The sequence below is a fragment of the Simochromis diagramma genome, unplaced genomic scaffold (assembly GCF_900408965.1).
Source record: "Simochromis diagramma unplaced genomic scaffold, fSimDia1.1 OVJJ01000683.1, whole genome shotgun sequence".
NCBI classification, from domain to species: domain Eukaryota; kingdom Metazoa; phylum Chordata; class Actinopteri; order Cichliformes; family Cichlidae; genus Simochromis; species Simochromis diagramma.
Window position 1 is genome coordinate 855393 of NW_024387158.1, and position 18624 is coordinate 874016.

Below are 18624 nucleotides of genomic sequence, written 5' to 3' on the forward strand. Positions count from 1 at the left end.
GAAAAAGGTTGAGGTTTTATATTTAGTTCAGTATTACCTGTTGCCCGTGTCCTTGTCTTTTGGGAAAATACTTTACACAAGTAATGGCTCAAAGAGGATTCCCTTTTTTTTTTTTTTTTTTTTTTTTTTTTTTTTTTTTTTTTAACTGTGCTGCAATTGTTTACTGGATTATTTGTGCCATTAATTAGTGTCAACTAATTTTTATTCAATCTCTGCACAGGATATGTTTGTGAAGATGGAATATGGGGGAGAGCAGAAGTGCGTTGAAGTTCCACAAAGGGATGAATGAAGGACAAGCATATTGTATTGAAGAAATAAGTGTTGAGAATGCTGTTATTTGCATTTACCATGTCAGACCTTTTGATAAACAAAATTCTAATGAAAGTGAGAACATGTATACTGTTACATCTTTCAGAAAATGTTTTGAAATTGTGGTGCACAGTTCAGAATAAATGTTTTTCAAAAACCATTGCGCCTTTTTAGTAAATGTTTATTTCCAAAAGAAATTTCTAGAAGTTCAGAACAGTAAAATTCCCGCTTTTAGAATGAATTAGAAGATAACTCTTACGTAGTTAAACTAAAATACTCTTTGAGAGTTAATATATAAACTCTTAACACCAAGTGTTAAATTATCAACTCCAGACAGATTTGGTGTTTAACACTAAATCAGAGTTAACGTACCAACTCTCCAAAAAGAGTTAAATTAACACTCTCTGGTGTGGACCCATATAGACACTTTAATAGTGTTGAAATCAAATCCGACAGTGTTAATTTGGACATGCTGGATTTGCTGTGCAGTTGATTGTGGAGGCCAGGCCATCTGGCACAGCATTACTCTCCTTCTTGGTCAAACTGGTTCAACTAAACGCAAACTGGATGGGATGGCATGTCAATGCAGGATGCTGTGGTAGCTATACTGGTTCAGTGTCCCTTCACAATGTCACCAGCAAAGCATCCACACACACCTCATCACACCTCTTCCTCTATGATTCACGATGGGAACCATGCATGTAGAAACCATCCATTTACATTTTCTCAGTCGGACAAAGACATGGTGGGTGGAACCAAAGATCTTAAATTTTGGACTGGTGGCAATCAGATTTTGTATCTTTCTTTCTTTCTTTTTTTTATTGAGATAATATTAGTTATCTTTTTAGCTACCTGCATACAATAGTTGACATTCATTACATATGTTTCTTTGGATTTTGAGTGTTCCTTGTGCTCACAGACTTGTTTTTCTCAGCAAAATTAACCAAAAATTCAGAATTGGCTTATTCCCAATCGACTGGCAACAAAGATGACATTACCTAGGGTGACCATATTTAGACTTCCAAAAAAGAGGACCCTCGGCCCAGTCTTGAAGAACTTTAATAATACTGTTTGTTTAAAGAAAATTTTAACATACTTAAACGATGTTCTCTGTGCGGTTAATGAATGGTGAAATAAAAAATGTCATATAAGCTTTTACAAGTCAACAAGTGCAAAAAAAGAGGATGGTTGGTCACCCTACATTACCCTGTGGAAGAACGAATGGAGGAAGCAAAAGTGACGAGATAGGGAATGAGGTCAACAGGTGAGGTGGAGCCCAGCTGATGGTTGGGGATGAGGCCCGCAATGGCATTGAAGGAGGAAACTATCTGGAGCCTGCCAGTGGAACTGAAGGTGGAGACCGTCTGGTGGCCTGGCTGGGGACCAGTGACAGTGACTAGAACCCACCAGTGGTTTAACAGGAGAGTGGGGCCGACTGAGAAGACTCACAGGATATTCTGGGAAGGCAAAAAACAAACAAACCATAACCCCAAACCCACACAACACAGGGTGGTCTGGAGATGCCAGAGGCTGGGGCTGCTTGTAGAGCATACAGCCAACCCTTCTGGAGGCAGGGACTGCAGCTGTTCTGGCTCAGGATTCACCGGTCTTGGTCTCGAGACCACTTTTACGTGGTCTTGGTCTTGACTTGGTCTCGACGGACTTTGATCTCGGTCTTGTCTTGGAATTGCTGTCTCAGATCGACATAGTGGTCGGGAGATTTGGAGTCAACAGTATCCATGACACACAACGTAACTTTCGATAATGTGTCATGCACAAAAGCATCAGCTCTAAGAGCCGTGCTTAGAGAGTGCTTTGTAGTGAATCCGAAGAGTCGACTCCCACTGAGCGAGAGCCAGCTCCTCATTTAATTTCCTTTTGCTGCTCAGCTCTCACACAGTGGCTCAGCTATGCTCCAATCGCTCCATATTGTGGCCAATCACATGCAAGGATATTGGATAATGTCATTATGTGAAAAACGGAGAGGATGAGAGATGCGACAGTCAAGTGGAGCGTGTGTCTGTCCTCTCAGTAAGTGAGTGAAACAGTAGACAGCGGTGAGGAGGGCTGTGAGAGTGCATCGCAAAAACACATAAATATGCCTGACACCCGTAAACGAAGCAGCATCTGGCTGCAGTTTAAAGACTTTTTTATCTCAGTCTCGTCTCGACTTTGTCTTGGTCTTGACTCGGTCTGTCTTGCTCTTGGTCTCAATACCCTCTGGTCTTGGTATTGTCTTGGGCTTGGTTTAGGCGGTCTTGACTACAAGTCTAATATACACAGGAGGGTGATTGGGGCAAGTAAAGACCGCTTGGGAGAACAAGACACAGCAGGAACAAATTAGGCATAATGAGACATTGGAAGCAAAACTGAACATAATATATGCAAGAAAAGGAACCATCAAAATAAAACAGGAAGCATAAACACTTAAACAGATACTGACACCTAGACAAAAAGTAAATAAACAAGGATGAAACACAGAGAGAGAACAGGAGTGGAACAAATAAATGTAAGGTAATTTATGACTAAACTAGAAACAAAATAATACAATGGGGAATTAATAGGGAGCAGAGTAGAGCAAATGTATAAGAAACTTATAAGCACAACTGACAAACACAAGGAACCCAAAGCATAATTAATGCTGAGCTTAAAACCATTGCTGTTAGGGCTCTGTGTGCGGAGGGATGGAGAGGAGGATCCAAATGCAGGACTCGAACACTGAATTGAAACTCAAAAACCTCAGCTTTATTGCTGGTGAGAAAGCAAAACACAAACTGACACTGAATCACTGGAAACTGAAACACACAAGCAAGTCTGAGGGTATGACACAACACTGAGCAAAGGCAAACACAGGGCTTATATACACAGGGGAGTAATCAGAGAATGGAAAACAGGAGGGAGACACAACTGGGAGAGATTAGGGCTAACGAGACAGGGGGAGCGAAGTTAGACATACTGACATAAGACGTAAACCTTCAAAATAAAACAGGAAACAATACACAAAGATGCAGACTAAGAAACACGGACTTTACATGGGCAGAACTAAACCTAAACCAGAATAAGCTGGAACATACTAAACATCATCATCATCATCATCCTCATAGCCTGACAATAGATCAAGAAAATAAACAAAAATACAAAATCAAACCAAAACATGAAAACCCAAAATGCTGGGTCAGAACTGACCCAGAACCGTGACAATTGCATGCCAGGAGCTTGAACATAGCTCAGAACTAAAGGCATGAAAAAACACCAAAAGAAACTGGTTCAGGTATAATGAAATAAAGACCCATAAACCCTAAGAAATGGCACCACAAACATGCTATTTTCAAATTCCAACTGTTTTTCTAATTTTATGGTTAATGCATTTTCAACAAGTGTCACAGAGGAGTCCACATTTAATCACTGGTTATAGAATGTTTTTGTATTTAATTTCATAGATGCATTTTCAAGACAAATCTCAAAGGATCAAAACGGGGGGGATTTTCCAACAAGAGGTAGAGGTCAGTATTTCCCTGATAACAAAAAATGTGTTAATAATAATAATAATGGATTGGATTTATATAGCGCTTTTCAAGGCACCCAAAGCGCTTTACAATGCCACTATTCATTCACTCTCGCATTCACACACTGGTGGAGGCAGCTACAGTTGTAGCCACAGCTGCCCTGGGGCAGACTGACAGAAGCGAGGCTGCCATATCGCGCCATCAGCCCCTCTGGCCAACACCAGTAGGCGGTAGGGTAAAGTGTCTTGCCCAAGGACACAACGACCAGGACAGAGAGCCCGGGGATCGAACCGGCAACCTTCCGGTTACAGATGCGCTTCCCAACCTCTAGACACAAAAGAGCAGATACTAGTGCTGCAGCTTAGCTGATACCATTTACAGCTCTGTTGAGCTCTCCTTGTTAGCCTGTCACTAGCAAATTCTTGAGACTGTGCTGAGAGACACAGCAAGCCTTCTTCCTATGGCATTGCATGAATGCGTCATCCTGGACTAGCTGCGCAACCTAAATGGGCTGTATGTACTGTAATCAAAACTAGAGAAAAATCAGAAGGAATAAAGAGAGAGAAATGGTCTTTGGCCACTTTTCTTTTGGTGTAGGCAACTGTTTCCTTCTATTTCGCTGTGAATCTGAGCACTACCTGTTGTCAACTATATCTGGACTGAAACACAGTTTTTCTGTCTACAACTGGCCAACCTTCTTGAGGTGTCTGCAACAAAAAGTGGACCTGCTTTTCAGTGTGAGTTAAGTTTAAGGTACCGTTGGTTTAATTGCTCATTTTCATTCTGTTTTGTTTATAAAGATTCTTGGCACAGAACACTTTGATTTGTAAAACAAATTATTCAAAATTGCACATAATTTTTGTCATCAACATTCTTACAACAACTTTGTCACAAAGAATGTTGAAATATGGGCAATTGTTCTCTTTTGTGGTCTAAATGTATTTTAATTGTTGAAAGTGGACATGAAACACCACATGTAAGGCAAATTTACAACACGAACACCTTCACTAAAAAACTGCCATAGATTTAACACCATCCGTGAAGCTGGATTTAAGACATAACTGTTTACAGATTAAGTTTTTAGAACATGTTTGGCACCATTTTCTGTTTGTACAGAATGTGATATCACTGGGTTGGTTGGTTGGTTGCTGTAATCAACTTACATTAGTTAGTATTAGCTATAGTGACATATAACTTAGTGGGGGGAAAAGGAAAACTAGACTGTTTTCAACAGAATGTTAATATATACAGTAAGGAAAACAAATCGTGGGTAATCCTCAGAATAACAGAGGGCTTGCGCTGGTTGTCCATGAGAAACAGCTACTTTGTTGCTGTTTGTCATAAATGTAAATGCTGAAAAAAGGGGCTGTTGCTGCAAAACTGACCTGACCCCATCCATTCATCTAAAGAACCCGAGGAGACATTACACAGAGGTCACATATGTTGCTTCTTTTTATATTTCCAGCAGAAAACATACTTTTCATTTCATTGTAGCACACCATTTGTGGGTTCGTGAGAGGATGAATGCGTGAGTTGAGGGCTGCTAGTGATCAAAATTTCATAGAAAGGAAACATTTTTGTATATAAAAATGTAGCAAAGAATATAAAAAAACAAACAAATCAATTTACTTAATACTCGCTGATGTCTTGTTAGCTGCAGTTTTTTTAAAGTAGCTTTTCTATCAGCAAAATGGCAGATGGATTGTTTCATTCAAAAAGCACACACATGTTGTTAACAATTTCTCTCTACTTTTGTTTTTCTCTTCTTAATTTTTTGTTTATAAAGACAACACTAGAGGTTCACACAATGTTTCCTCTTGAACACTGGGACAGAGTAGCAGCTCATGCTTGACATGGATAGCAAAACCTTTGCACGTCGCTTCTGAGTCACCAAGCCACAGTTTGAATACCTCCTTACAAAGCTGCAGGAGAAGAGCTTACAAAAAGAACCCAGTTAAGAGCTGTCGCGAGAGTTCCTGTGACAAAGAAGGTGTTGATGTTCCTGTGGTACATGGCCAACCAAAATAGCTTCCGGGAGATCTTAGACAAGTTTTATATCTCATAGTCATCAACACGCAGTAGCATATTAAAAGTACTGAGCACCATGTGTACACAGGGCCAGTACCTTTATCTCCTGGCCAAACAGCTGTGAGAAAGTCATATCCGCTGCTGCTGCTGTCCATCTCTTGGTGTCTCAGCTGTGTGACAGATGCGGTTGATGATTGCCAATAAGGGTGCAGAGGCCACACATATGTGGAAGAGACTACATAAACAGAAAGTCCATCTACTCCACTGTATATGAAAGCGGGTGGTTCATTGATTTCTTGTTTGGTCTTCCGCCAAGGAGACTCCTTGATGTATCCTTCAGTCGTGAGGTCCTCCAACTTCTATGCTATGTGACCAATCACACTCTCCTCTCTCCTTGTGGAAAAGAAAAGGTTTGAAATGATAAACGCTGTCTGCCTTGGGTGTGCATATGAGCTTAATCATGTATTGGCCTTAATGGCACGACATATCAGAAATAGTGTGAGTAAGATTTGTTGTTTTTTTATAAGGTAATTGTTTGCATAAACAAGGTTTCTGTTCAAGTAAACATAATTTAAGAAATTATATGTTGCAGGAACTTTCATTAGATGTTTAAAATAGTAAGTGATTAGTCTTTATTAAGTCAAGAGTACATCAGAGTTAATATTTTAAGTCTGATGGTACAGTTAAACATGAGTGCCTTGAGTATCTTAAACAACACCAAAAAAGTACACTGGTAGTACAATATAAATTTTTTAAGGTGATCAATTACTGACATTTGCGTTTAAGGTTAACTTCTTTCTATTTGTACATACAAGATATCTAGTTAATTTGAATAACTAAGTGTAGAAATATAGGTAGGAAAGGCACAAGAGCGTTTTGATAATGAAGATAAGCCATTTTTTACACTCAGCATCATGTGCATATATTGATATTTAGGGTTACCTGTTTAGTGAAGTCATCAACAGTTTAGTCAGTTCAGTTTAAAAAATGTTGAATTCTTTCTGTTTTGTGAGTAACTCACAAGATAGATAGATAGATAGGTAGATAGATAGATAGATAGATAGATAGATATAACATTAGATTTTTTTTAAGATTTAATAAGCATTTTAACACCAAATACATAAAATAATTAACAGAAAGAGTGATGGAAAACTTATCTATCTTCACAACTTAACAGTCTTTCTAACGAGAAGGGCTGCACATGATCAGTCTGCGATGATCCGATGGCTGTCATAAAGTTGTCTGTGCCTTCTAATTAAACCCACAAGCTAATAAAACATAAGCTCTAAAAGACAAATGGAACCCTGAAAAGTGGAATACAAGGAAGGAAAAGGCTGAAACTTTCCCTTTGATGACTCAATAAATTAGCATAACAACCACCATGTACGTGTCCTAACAGCGGAAAATCCCCTATTTGCAAACAATAACTTGCCAAGCAACGATAAGGAACACGAGCTGAAAGAAAGAAGGCACATTTTAACCGGATCCGGAGCAATAAATAACTGCCCCACCACACCACACCACACACACCAATCCCTGGGGCCTCACATTTACATTTTGAAGTACCCGAGGGTCCCACAGATCGTCCTCACATGGAGGGCGCTGGGTGCAATTGTTTCTGGAAGACGCATTGCTTCATTTGGGTATCTTTTTGAATGACATGTAAATTTCAAAGCGCCCCGGTGGTGTTCGAAGAGGTAGTACATATAAGCACGGACACCAACACTGATTACTTGTGCCCTTAGCGGACCACTGCAAGCTGAAATGCAGCCAGCTGAAGCCAAATTGCCGCTCATCCACAAAACATCGTTTTCCGTGGAAGATATTTTGGACCCAACGAAGTTTACTGGGGAAAAAATACGTAATGGAGACACAGGAGCTCCGGGTGAGAATAAAACTCTCTGAGGCCTGAGAATTTAACTTTAAATGTAATAATGTATTCACAAGTGAAATAATAATTTATCGTTCTCTTTCAGGAAGTCATGCTTCCAGAAATAAATCCAGAAAGCTGCACAATCGCACCTCAAGTGAAAACAACAGCCCTATGGCCAGAGCTCTGTGTGCTACGCAGCTTCAGAGCTCGGAAGAAAAAAGCTGTCGGGTCCGTACCGCATTCACCCTGGAGCAACTGCAGGTTCTGGAGCAAAGCTTTCAGAAGTGCCACTACCTGTCGGTGCTGGAGCGACACACCATCGCCTCAGCCATGCGCTTGTCCGAGACTCAGGTAAAGATCTGGTTTCAAAACAGGCGCACAAAGTGGAAGAAAGAGCGTCTGCAGGCGAAGGAGGGCGAAGATGAAAAATACGGTCTGTCCTCCCATCCTGAGCTCTGCTCTTCTCTGTACTACAGTTCTCTTTTCCGCCAGCAGCACCCTCCGCTCCAGTTGTTTGCATCACTGCCCTTGGTGCACATCTGTCATTATTACACATAAGGCGTAAAGTACGCACGGAGTGACTGAAAATTGGACCAGAATGTCGCCCACCGGCATCTTCAGAAAAAAATTACATTGCAAAAATATTGCAGTGTTATCAAATTGTTGTAAAAGTTATACAAATGGAATGTATTTAGAAATGAAAATGGGTTAAATGTTTAAAGTTCTCCAATGTAATTATAATTTATTCCGATAAACAAATTTGTAAAAGCTTATTTTTTTCAAATTACTTTTTATTTGTTACCCAGATAGTTTCTTTTTCTTCATTACACAGTGCTAGTATAGGCGGTAGGTTTATATTTAGATTTGAATCAAAACAAACTATCAAAAAAATTAATCCTGAATTGTTGAATTTTGTTTGAATTCGGACTGTTGGATTCAAAACTGGTTAGCAGTTGCTTTTTAAAACAATTCTGTGCTACAATTTGGATGCATTGGGGGATTTTGAAGTACTAAGATTTATCATGTTCAGGATGCAACTGTGCAGGGACATTTATGGAACGTTGAAAATCAGTTGGCACAAGACCCAGTAAGAACTATACTGTAACTTTAGCTGTGAACAAGTGACAGCACTCTTCTCAGAAGAAAGAGATATGGGCCCATGTTTTCCAGCCATGTTATAGGTATGTTAACATGTTTTCTGGCTAGCTATCCAGCATTAAGCCACTGATTAATACAAGTAAAAGAGACCTATTAGTTTACCCCTGAGCCTTCACTCTGAACTGCTGGACGGTAACTTGCTTCTATCTAATTTCACTTTCACTCTGTGCCAGCTATATAAGGTGTACAAATAAAGAAGCACTATTTTTACTGTGCTCTACTGTTTATTGTGTCTTTTTTGTATTCTTATTTGTTCTTAGGTATTAATGTCTCATGTTACTCAATTATTTCAAACTAACAGTAAATTTATTATGCTACACATGGCAGATACTTCCAAAACATTTTTATTTCTCATGGACAGTTTAAAGAAACATTTTTTTTACAGCTTAAACCACATTTCATAGAAAAACTTTATTTGCAAGTGTTTGCTATAGACTTACTAAGCGCTAATGTGCATGTAGATTTATTGTTTTTCGTCTTATCACACTCACTTCAAAATGACCTCAAATAGCTAAAACTTAAGAATACAATAAATCTCTGACTTTATTGTCCTCATGATTTGTATATTCCAACTTTTTGTTGCTCCTTGTCTACATTGTAAAACCACTTACAAAAACATACACCTGTGCCTCCTCTGTCTCAGAAGCATTTTAGGAAATGATAAATGTCCATGAAATTAAATGTCCAATAAGATGGAAGATATTTTTGGGGTCTCAAGAAAGAGAAAGGAGGCACAAAACTGAAAAATGAGAGAAGCCCAGCCTCTGACATTAGATAAATGGACAAACAACTTGTCTTGGAATCAATATGCTTTTACAGTAGTTTTCTATTTCCTGAGATTATGGGAGATCTGATATCTCTTATTACAATTGTAATAAGAACAATCACACCATATTGGCCAGTCTGTAGGCAAACTATTACGTTATTAAAGATTCATACCAACACTGTATAACAAATCCCTGAACTCAATAGATAAAGAATAAAAACTAGCAGACATTAATTAGTCATTAGAAGTCAACATACTTTTATTTTTAAAATGTAAACCTTGAATGCTATATTGTATTATTTGTCTTAATGAAAGTAGGCAAGTGATGTATGTCTAACAGTGATTTTATTTTGTTCAGTCACAGGACATTAGTGCAGAAACCAACATGGTGTCATCGGAGTCTGAGAACTTGGAGGGAGTGGAAACTGTAAATCTCCCATACAGTATATCCATTTATATTAGGGCAACAAGTGGACCCAAATAAAGCAAAAGTGATGCAGAAAATCTAGTTCATGCATTTATTACTATTTTTTATTACTTGATGTTCGTGAGTGGGAGGGACAGAGGGACAAGTTCAAAGATGAACTAATGGACCTCCTTTACTACCAACAATGGAAAAAAACTGAGTGAGAAGACATTAGGGTTGCCAACTATCCTGTTTTAGCCGGGATATCTCGTATAATGAGCAAAATTGGTTCGTCCCTTATTCTACATTGAACCTCCCGTATATTGACGTTACCACCAATGCCACTTTCTGACCAACAGATGACACTCTTCGAAATACCAAATCTGATTTGACAGGAATTGTATCAGATTAGTTTTTGTGTACAGGCACACAGATATGAAGAGTAATGCATAATTCATCAAAATAAGGTGCCATTTGATCTGCGTAGCATATTAAACTGGGTAACTGAAGCCTGTATTTACAATATTTTATGTTTAAAAAAACAATATCTTTTGTTTTTTGGTTATTTTTCAAAGGAAAACCCCATGTAATTTATGTTATATTTATCTTTCTTTATTGTTTTAGATGAGGTATTGACATTTTTGTTATAAGAATATGAACTTACAGTGCATACACTATGCTCAGTTGACTGTGCATTGTGCTTCTGGCCCTTCAGAGTGTCCCTTAATTGATAGTTAAAAAGTTGGCAACCCTAGAAGACACTGCTGGAACCTGAACTGTCTGTCAAATATCTGAGCTAAAGCTAATGTCACAGCAGCACGCTAATCAATGTATTTATGCTGGATAGCTAGTTAGCTAACACCATTACTGATAGCCATAATGCTCATTCATTCTTTTTTATTTTTGCTGCTGCACAGGGGTGTAATTTCCAGGGGGGTTAGGGGGGTTATTACCCCCCAAATAATCAGACCCAACCAAAATAACCCCCTCAACAAAATTATGAATTATCTTGCATAAATAGGCTCAGGGGCGGAGTGTGGGGGTGGCTTACTGGGCTTAAGCCCGGGTTGTTTTGTCAGAAGCCCGGGGTCTTTTGGAGTGTAATTTTTTCATAGTTAGATGCCTGGCTGACAACTGTATAGAACAAAAAGTACACACAATATTCGAAGCACATAGTGCACACTGTGGGAATTTATGACTGTGCGTGAATCCCCCCTGATATTGGTATGATCCGAGCTCAGGCACTAAGCGACTGAGCGAGGGGGCGGGGCAGCTGCTGCCTGTGAGTCCGCTGTTGGAGAAACGGAGCCAGCCATACTAAGGAGAGCTTAAGTTTGAGCAGGTACCAAAGCAAATCATTCATACCGTACAAATAATGTAAATATGACAGTGTATCACGAAAGATTGATATCAAACTGATCACTTGACCAATATTACGTTACTTGCTCTTCAAGTGAATCAACAAATGGCGAAATGAAAAGCCGAACAAATGCTATTTTTTTAGAGAGTCTTAGCTTACTTGTGTTTATTTCATATTTTCAGTTCTTACCCTCCACGACTAAATCGGTTTCAGTTATGTACTGAAACATAAGAATGGACATTAGAGGCTTCTTTCAAAGAAAAAACTGTTATTTTATATATTATGCTTTGTATGTTGTTCAGTATATTTCTATGCAAAACAAGAGGGATTTCAGTACACAGCAGGATATTCACATTTGTAACCAGATATTTACATACACTTTAGGAAGAAAACATAAAACATTTTTACTGTACAACATCAATTTAGAGTAAACTTTTGTTTTAGATAAATATTGAAATATATTTTGAATTAGTTAAATGTCAGAATAAAGAGAGACAGAGCTTTCTGTTTTTTATCACTTTCATCAAATGTAGGAGTACATGTACACTAAGTTTATTGTTAATTAATAAGAAAACTCCAGAGGATTCCATTCTGAGCTGAAGAAGCTTCTGATTGGTTAGTAGAGTCCATGTGAGTAAACTGGTGGCACAGCTGTGGATGCATATAAGGCAAAACACAGAGCCTGTTTCTGTGACATGGGAAAATCAAGAGATGTCAACCAAAACACCAGGAAAAGAATTGTGGAGCTCCATAAGTGTGGCTCAATTTTGAATACAATTTGGTGCCATTTGCAATTAAGGAATACAGACAGTTTCTCTCTTTACTCTTAAAGTTAACAAATATGTTTTTTATATTTATCAATCTAAAAAAAATAAACATTTAGTCTGATTTGATGTTACAATTAAAACATGTGTTTGTGTTTTTATCTGAAGAGTAAATATCTGGTTTCAACTGTATATTTGATGATGTTGGTGTTTGGCTTGATTGTCAGCACAAAGAGGGAGAGAGAGGAACAGAGAGGGAGAGAGAGGAGAACGAGGACAGAACAGAGATGGAACAAGAGCAGGTGAGACACACATGTTAGTCAAATGGTTGTTTACCAAAAGTATCACCGTATCACAGGTCCTCATGTATCTCGTACCTAGTGTTTCTTTTTAGGTTTGTTATTTTTCAAATTCTATATTTATTAAGTTATGCAGGCTTGTTTGCACAACAAGGCTAAATAATTATATAAACTTTTCTCAGTCTAAATAGTGGACTTGGGTAGAATTAAAAAAATAAGTGTAGTGCAGGTCTATGATGATTTTTAGTGCTACTATCATCTAGTTTTGATTCTGGTTCTGTCTTGGTTATCCTGATTTTGACCTGTTGTAGTCCTGTTTTAATTCTGGATCAGTTCTGGGTCTGGTTGAATTGGGGTTTAGTCCCTGTGTCTTGATACAGCCCTGATTTTGTTCTGCCTTGCTGCTTAATTAAAAAACTAGTTTAAGGTGTCCTGCATATGTGATATATATTTTTCCCTATATGAAGTCATTCTTTTTTGAACAAAACTCAAAACAGAGCCAATTAATCTTTCAGTCATTTCTACCCCCCCCCCCAAAAAAAAAAAAAAAAAAAATCCCACATGCATACTACCCTTTTGGGCTAAGCCCGGGTGTTTCAAATGTCTGGCTCCGCCTCTGAATAGGCTGTTGATTTTCTTTACTCATTTCAAGTATTACCAGCAAAATAGTTGCATGTTTAATCATCTGGGAATTTACCCAGATTTATTTATTTATTTAGACAGAGATCTTGACCTCCCCAGTGTTCAGCACAAAGTTACGCCGATGCTGCTGCACCTACTGAGGAAGGAGCGATTTGTGGTGTCTTTCTGATCAAGTTATCAATCAAGGTGATCAAGTTAAACTCAGTTCCTAACTATAGACATATCCAACCAGGCCCAAATATGAATGAGAAGAATCCATCTGCTTTAATCTTTTTTCATTTTGCTTACACACACACACACACACACACACACACACACACACTTCAACACATCTGTATGCAATTTAACACATGCTCTTATACTCAATCGTCACGGACTCCTGAATTTGCCAATAAGTTAAACCATTATGGGAAAAGAAACCGTATTTAGTTTAAATAAATCGTATGGTTGACTTAGAAAAACTAAAATACATAAAGGGAGTAACTCAGTGAGAAAAAAAGAATTTTGTTTGAAGCTACATATGCAAGTTATACATAATTCTGACAGTTTTTAACAATATAACAACAGATTTTCCAATTTCAGAATATTAAATCAATACCTCTTAGTGCAACTTTTCAGGGAAAGACATTTGGAATCCAATTCATCAATGAGGCACTGGAATAATGGAAGCAAATAAAAGAGACAAAAGGAGAAAGAGGAAACATTTGTTCCACATGCATGCATGCACATGGTTCTGATTAGGGCAACGATTACGCAGTTTGTAGAAATCTAATCCATGTGGTGTGCATGATATAACACAACTTGACTGTCTGAAAGGTTTTGAAATAATAAAATGTAACCATGACAATTGTCTCATTTTGCCTTCACACTAAAGGTATGTTTTGTAAATTAATGCATTTAAAAACTGTTTCTAGCCTTTCAAAATTAACTAACGCTATCAAAATAATATAACGAAACAACCGCTTTGACTTTAGTCAAAAACATCAGTTTGGTGTTAAAGAGATATCAAACAAAGTTGAACTAGGGCTGTACTTTAGTGTAATATACCAATTCATACCACAAAATGGTGTTGTGATGGTGTAATGTAATGGTGTAAATTTGCTTCAACCACACAATGCATTTAGAATAAATTCTTATTCAGACATGTGTGCTGCCAAGAGCCAAAGCTTGTTTAGGAAATTAAAATAAGGCTAAAAAGAAGTTGGAAAAGTTAAAAATAGCAGTAGTCTTCACTGCTCTATAAATGTTTTTGATTTCCTTGAGAGCTGGAGGTGTGCAGGAGATTCTCCGCCACTCTGGGATGGAGCTGAAGCATTTCGATTTCCTGATCGAACCACCTGTTATTCAGCAACCTAATCAGCCACAGTACAAAGGGACTAGCCATCCAGACCTTGCCAGATTATCAGCATACTCAGTGTCTTAAACAGACTAGCTTTTATACTCTTCTCTTGCAAACTTGTCCTGTGCATACTAACGAAATATTGCCTTGTCTTCAGTTTGTGCCCTGTCAGTCTCCAGAGCCGTTTCTTCACATGAACTCACCAATATACAAAGGAACATTTATGGTCTGGAAATTCTAAAGTACACAATTATTTTTCTGTCAAAAGTGGTGCACGAGAAAAAACATAATTTGAGCAAATCATTTAATTTCAGAGGCGTGCACCGGTGCAGCAGGAATTACCTCCAAGCACAGATAGTTACCCATGAGAGTATGAAACTGCAGAAAAATCAGGAGCACAAGAATCCAAATCAAAGCACACGAGTCCAACACCTGCCACTCCACCTGTTTAGGGGGCCTGTTAAGGCATGACTTAGGGGCTTAGGCAGCAGGGACAAAGCTGATCTGGAGGTTGGCAGTAAAGCAAAGACAGAGCAGTTTGGAGGTCAACCGGGAGGCTGACGATGAAGACTGAGCAGTTCTGGAGGTCAACCAGGAGGTCAACAGTGAAAAGCAGATCTGAAGGCCGGCGATGAAGATCCTCAGGTGGCGTGGCAGGTGGCCAACGTAGGTGGCAACTGAGAGGGAGACCTTCATTAGGCTTGGAAGGAGGCAGGAGAAGGAGGCTCTCTGGCTCAAGCAGAGCAGGACCAGATAGAGGAGCGCAGACCTCTGGCTCAGGTGGTACAGGAAGAGACGGTAGAGCAGAGACCTCTAGCTCTGCCTAGCAGGACTAGGTTCAAGACCAGGGGGTGCATATGATGGTTGGACACCAACTATCTGAGGAACTGGTATGGATGCATGGACCGGAGGTGCCCTAGATGCTCTAGGAACTGTTGCAAGCTGTTGCATGAAATGACTTTAAATGTTTTAAAAAGAACAGTCATGGTTAATGAACACCACAAAGCATGCTTTGTGCATCTGTGTATCTGCCTTGAAAACTGTGATTTTTTGTATTATTTATCTATTTATTTTTGGCTACATAAACACATATTTATCTGCAAATTGCTCTACTTGTTAGATTTGGATCTCTGAATTTTCTTCTAGTGAATAAAGTTCAAATTGAAGCACTGAAGGACATTCTGTGCATATTACACACATGTACAAATACTGCAAATAGAGAACAGGACTTCCCAGCCTGTTCTCATCCCCAGAGTGTCAGTAAGTTCCATTTTGTCGAAGCTGCTGGCTTCAAGCATCACTCTGTGGTTTTTCCCAGTCATTCATGTCTCCATGATGCTTATCTTTTTGTCGGTATCAGGTTAGTGTGTCTTAGTCGCGACCTCAATATTAGTTATGTTTCCTGTTCTATTGTTATAGTCTCTTGTCTCATGTGCATTAGGTTCAATTTTACTTTCCTTGTCTCATTATTCCTGATTTGTTCCCAATTGTTGGGGGATCACTCTTAAAATCTTCAGGAAACTTGCCTTAACCCTCTCATGCATGAATTATGACAACCTCAATCAATATTTCTTAAGTATTTTTATTCATCTCTGAAAAGATGAATAAAAAAATCCTGACATAAAAAATAATAATGTATATTTTATTGATCCCTGTGGGGAAATTACTCTCTCTGCATTTGACCCATTCACTCAGTGAAGCAATGGGCAGCCATTAAGCAGGCGCACCGGGAAGCAGTGTTTACGGACCGTACCTTGCTCAGGGGTACCTCAGGGTAACCTTTCAGTGGATTCGAACCCCCGATCTTCCGATCATGGGGCGACCACTCCACCTAAACGACCAGTGGGTGGCAGGGTATGGAGTGACATATGGATATGGAGTATGGTATGGAGTGTGGTTTATGTGCAAGTACACCATCAACACTGACACAAATACAAAAAAACAGCCTTTGAATAGCTATCCACTGCAGTGACCACTATGCGTGAAAGAGTTCGATCCATCTGTACTGTGCAGAATCAAATGTCTTGGATAGATCAACAAACATGGGTTACAATGCTGCGTCCTGCCCAAGGCATTAATAATAGAATCTGTTACAGGCATAGCTGCTGTTATGGTATTATGACCTGACATGAAGCCAAACTGAGTTTAACTTAAGATATTGTTATCAACAAAGTGTTAATGCAGTTGTAAGTTCATTCTTTGGAAATTCTGATATATACACAGTGGCTTGCAAAAGCATTCGGCCCCCTTGAACTTTTCCACATTTTGTCACATTACAGCCACAAACATGAATCAATTTTATTGGAATTCCACGTGAAAGACCAACACAAAGTGGTGTACACATGAGAAGTGGAACGAAAATCATACATGATTCCAAACATTTTTTACAAATAAATAACTGAAAAGTGGGGTGTGCGTAATTATTCAGCCCCCTGAGTAAATACTTTGTAGAACCACATTTTGCTGCAGTTACAGCTGCCAGTCTTTTAGGGTCGGTCTCTACCAGCTTTGCACATCTAGAGGCTGAAATCTTTGCCCATTCTTCTTTGCAAAACAGCTCCAGCTCAGTCAGATTAGATGGACAGCGTTTGTGAACAGCAGTTTTCAGATCTTGCCACAGATTCTCGATTGGATTTAGATCTGGACTTTGACTGGGCCATTCTAACACATGGATATGTTTTGTTTTAAATTCCATTGTTGCCCTGGCTTTATGTTTAGGGTCGTTGTCCTGCTGGAAGGTGAACCTCTGCCCCAGTCTCAAGTCTTTTGCAGACTCCAAGAGGTTTTCTTCCAAGATTGCCCTGTATTTGGCTCCATCAATCTTCCCATCAACTTTGACCAGCTTCCCTGTCCCTGCTGAAGAGAAGCACCCCCAGAGCATGATGCGGCCACCACCATATTTGACAGTGGGGATGGTGTGTTCAGAGTGATGTGCAGTGTTAGTTTTCCGCCACACATAGCGTTTTGCATTTTGGCCTCATCTGACCAGAGCAGCTTCTTCCACATGTTTGCTGTGTCCCCCACATGGCTTGTGGCAAACCGCAAATGGGACTTCTTATGGTTTTCTGTTAACAATGGCTTTCTTCTTGCCACTCTTCCATAAAGGCCAACTTTGTGCAGTGCACGACTAATAGTTGTCCTATGGACAGATTCCCCCACCTGAGCTATAGATCTCTGCAGCTCGTCCAGAGTCACCATGGGCCTCTTGGCTGCATTTCTGATCAGCGCTCTCCTTGTTCGGCCTGTGAGTTTAGGTGGACGGCCTTGTCTTGGTAGGTTTACAGTTGTGCCATACTCCTTCCAATTCTAAATGATCGCTTGAACAGTGCTCCGTGGGATGTTCAAGGCTTGGGAAATCTTTTTGTAGCCTAAGCTTGCTTTAAATTTCTCAATAACTTTATCCCTGACCTGTCTGTTGTGTTCTTTGGACTTCATGGTGTTGCTGCTCCCAATATTCTCTCAGACAACCTCTGAGGCCGTCACAGAGCAGCTGTATTAGTACTGACATTAGATTACACACAGGTGCACTCTATTTAGTCATTAGCGCTCATCAGGCAATGTCTATGGGCAACTGACTGCACTCAGACCAAAGGGGGCTGAATAATTACGCACACCCCACTTTGCAGTTATTTATTTGTAAAAAATGTTTGGAATCATGTATGATTTTCGTTCCACTTCTCACGTGTACACCACTTTGTGTTGGTCTTTCACGTGGAATTCCAAACCAAATCCGGTTAGCAGTAATTGGCACCGCATCCCATGCTTAAATTGGAAGAACTATATTAGTAAATATGTACATTAATATCAGGAGAAGTATATTTTGTCATTTATTGACAAATTTTGATTTTATATATTTACTAAAATAGTGTTTTTTGATTTGTTGCCTCAGTAAAACATTGTGCAGTTAGTCTACTTTTCTTACTGTTAAAGCAGTGTTTCTAAACTTTGGTCCTTGTGGCTGTTTGTTTTAGCTCTTCATTGTGTTCCCTGCTCCAAAACATTTGATTCAAATTAAGACCTTGCTATCAGATGGCTGTAACATTTAATACCCTTTTGATTATTCAAATAATCAATCAATCAATCAATCAATCAATCAATCTTTATTTATAAAGCACTTTTCATACAAAAAAAATGTAGCACAAAGTGCTTTAAATAGTTAAAAGCAGCCCACCCC

General features: G+C 39.1%; 1 protein-coding gene across 1 annotated transcript; it reads left to right on the top strand.

The window, feature by feature from the left end:
* Positions 1 to 7311: 7311 nt before the first annotated feature.
* pnx (posterior neuron-specific homeobox) lies at positions 7312 to 9089 on the top strand. The gene is made up of 2 exons (XM_040048651.1): positions 7312 to 7728; positions 7820 to 9089. The coding sequence occupies exons 1-2, from the start codon at positions 7608 to 7610 to the stop codon at positions 8272 to 8274; spliced, it is 576 nt and encodes a 191-aa protein (XP_039904585.1). The 5' UTR covers positions 7312 to 7607; the 3' UTR covers positions 8275 to 9089.
* The last annotated feature ends 9535 nt before the right edge of the window (positions 9090 to 18624 follow it).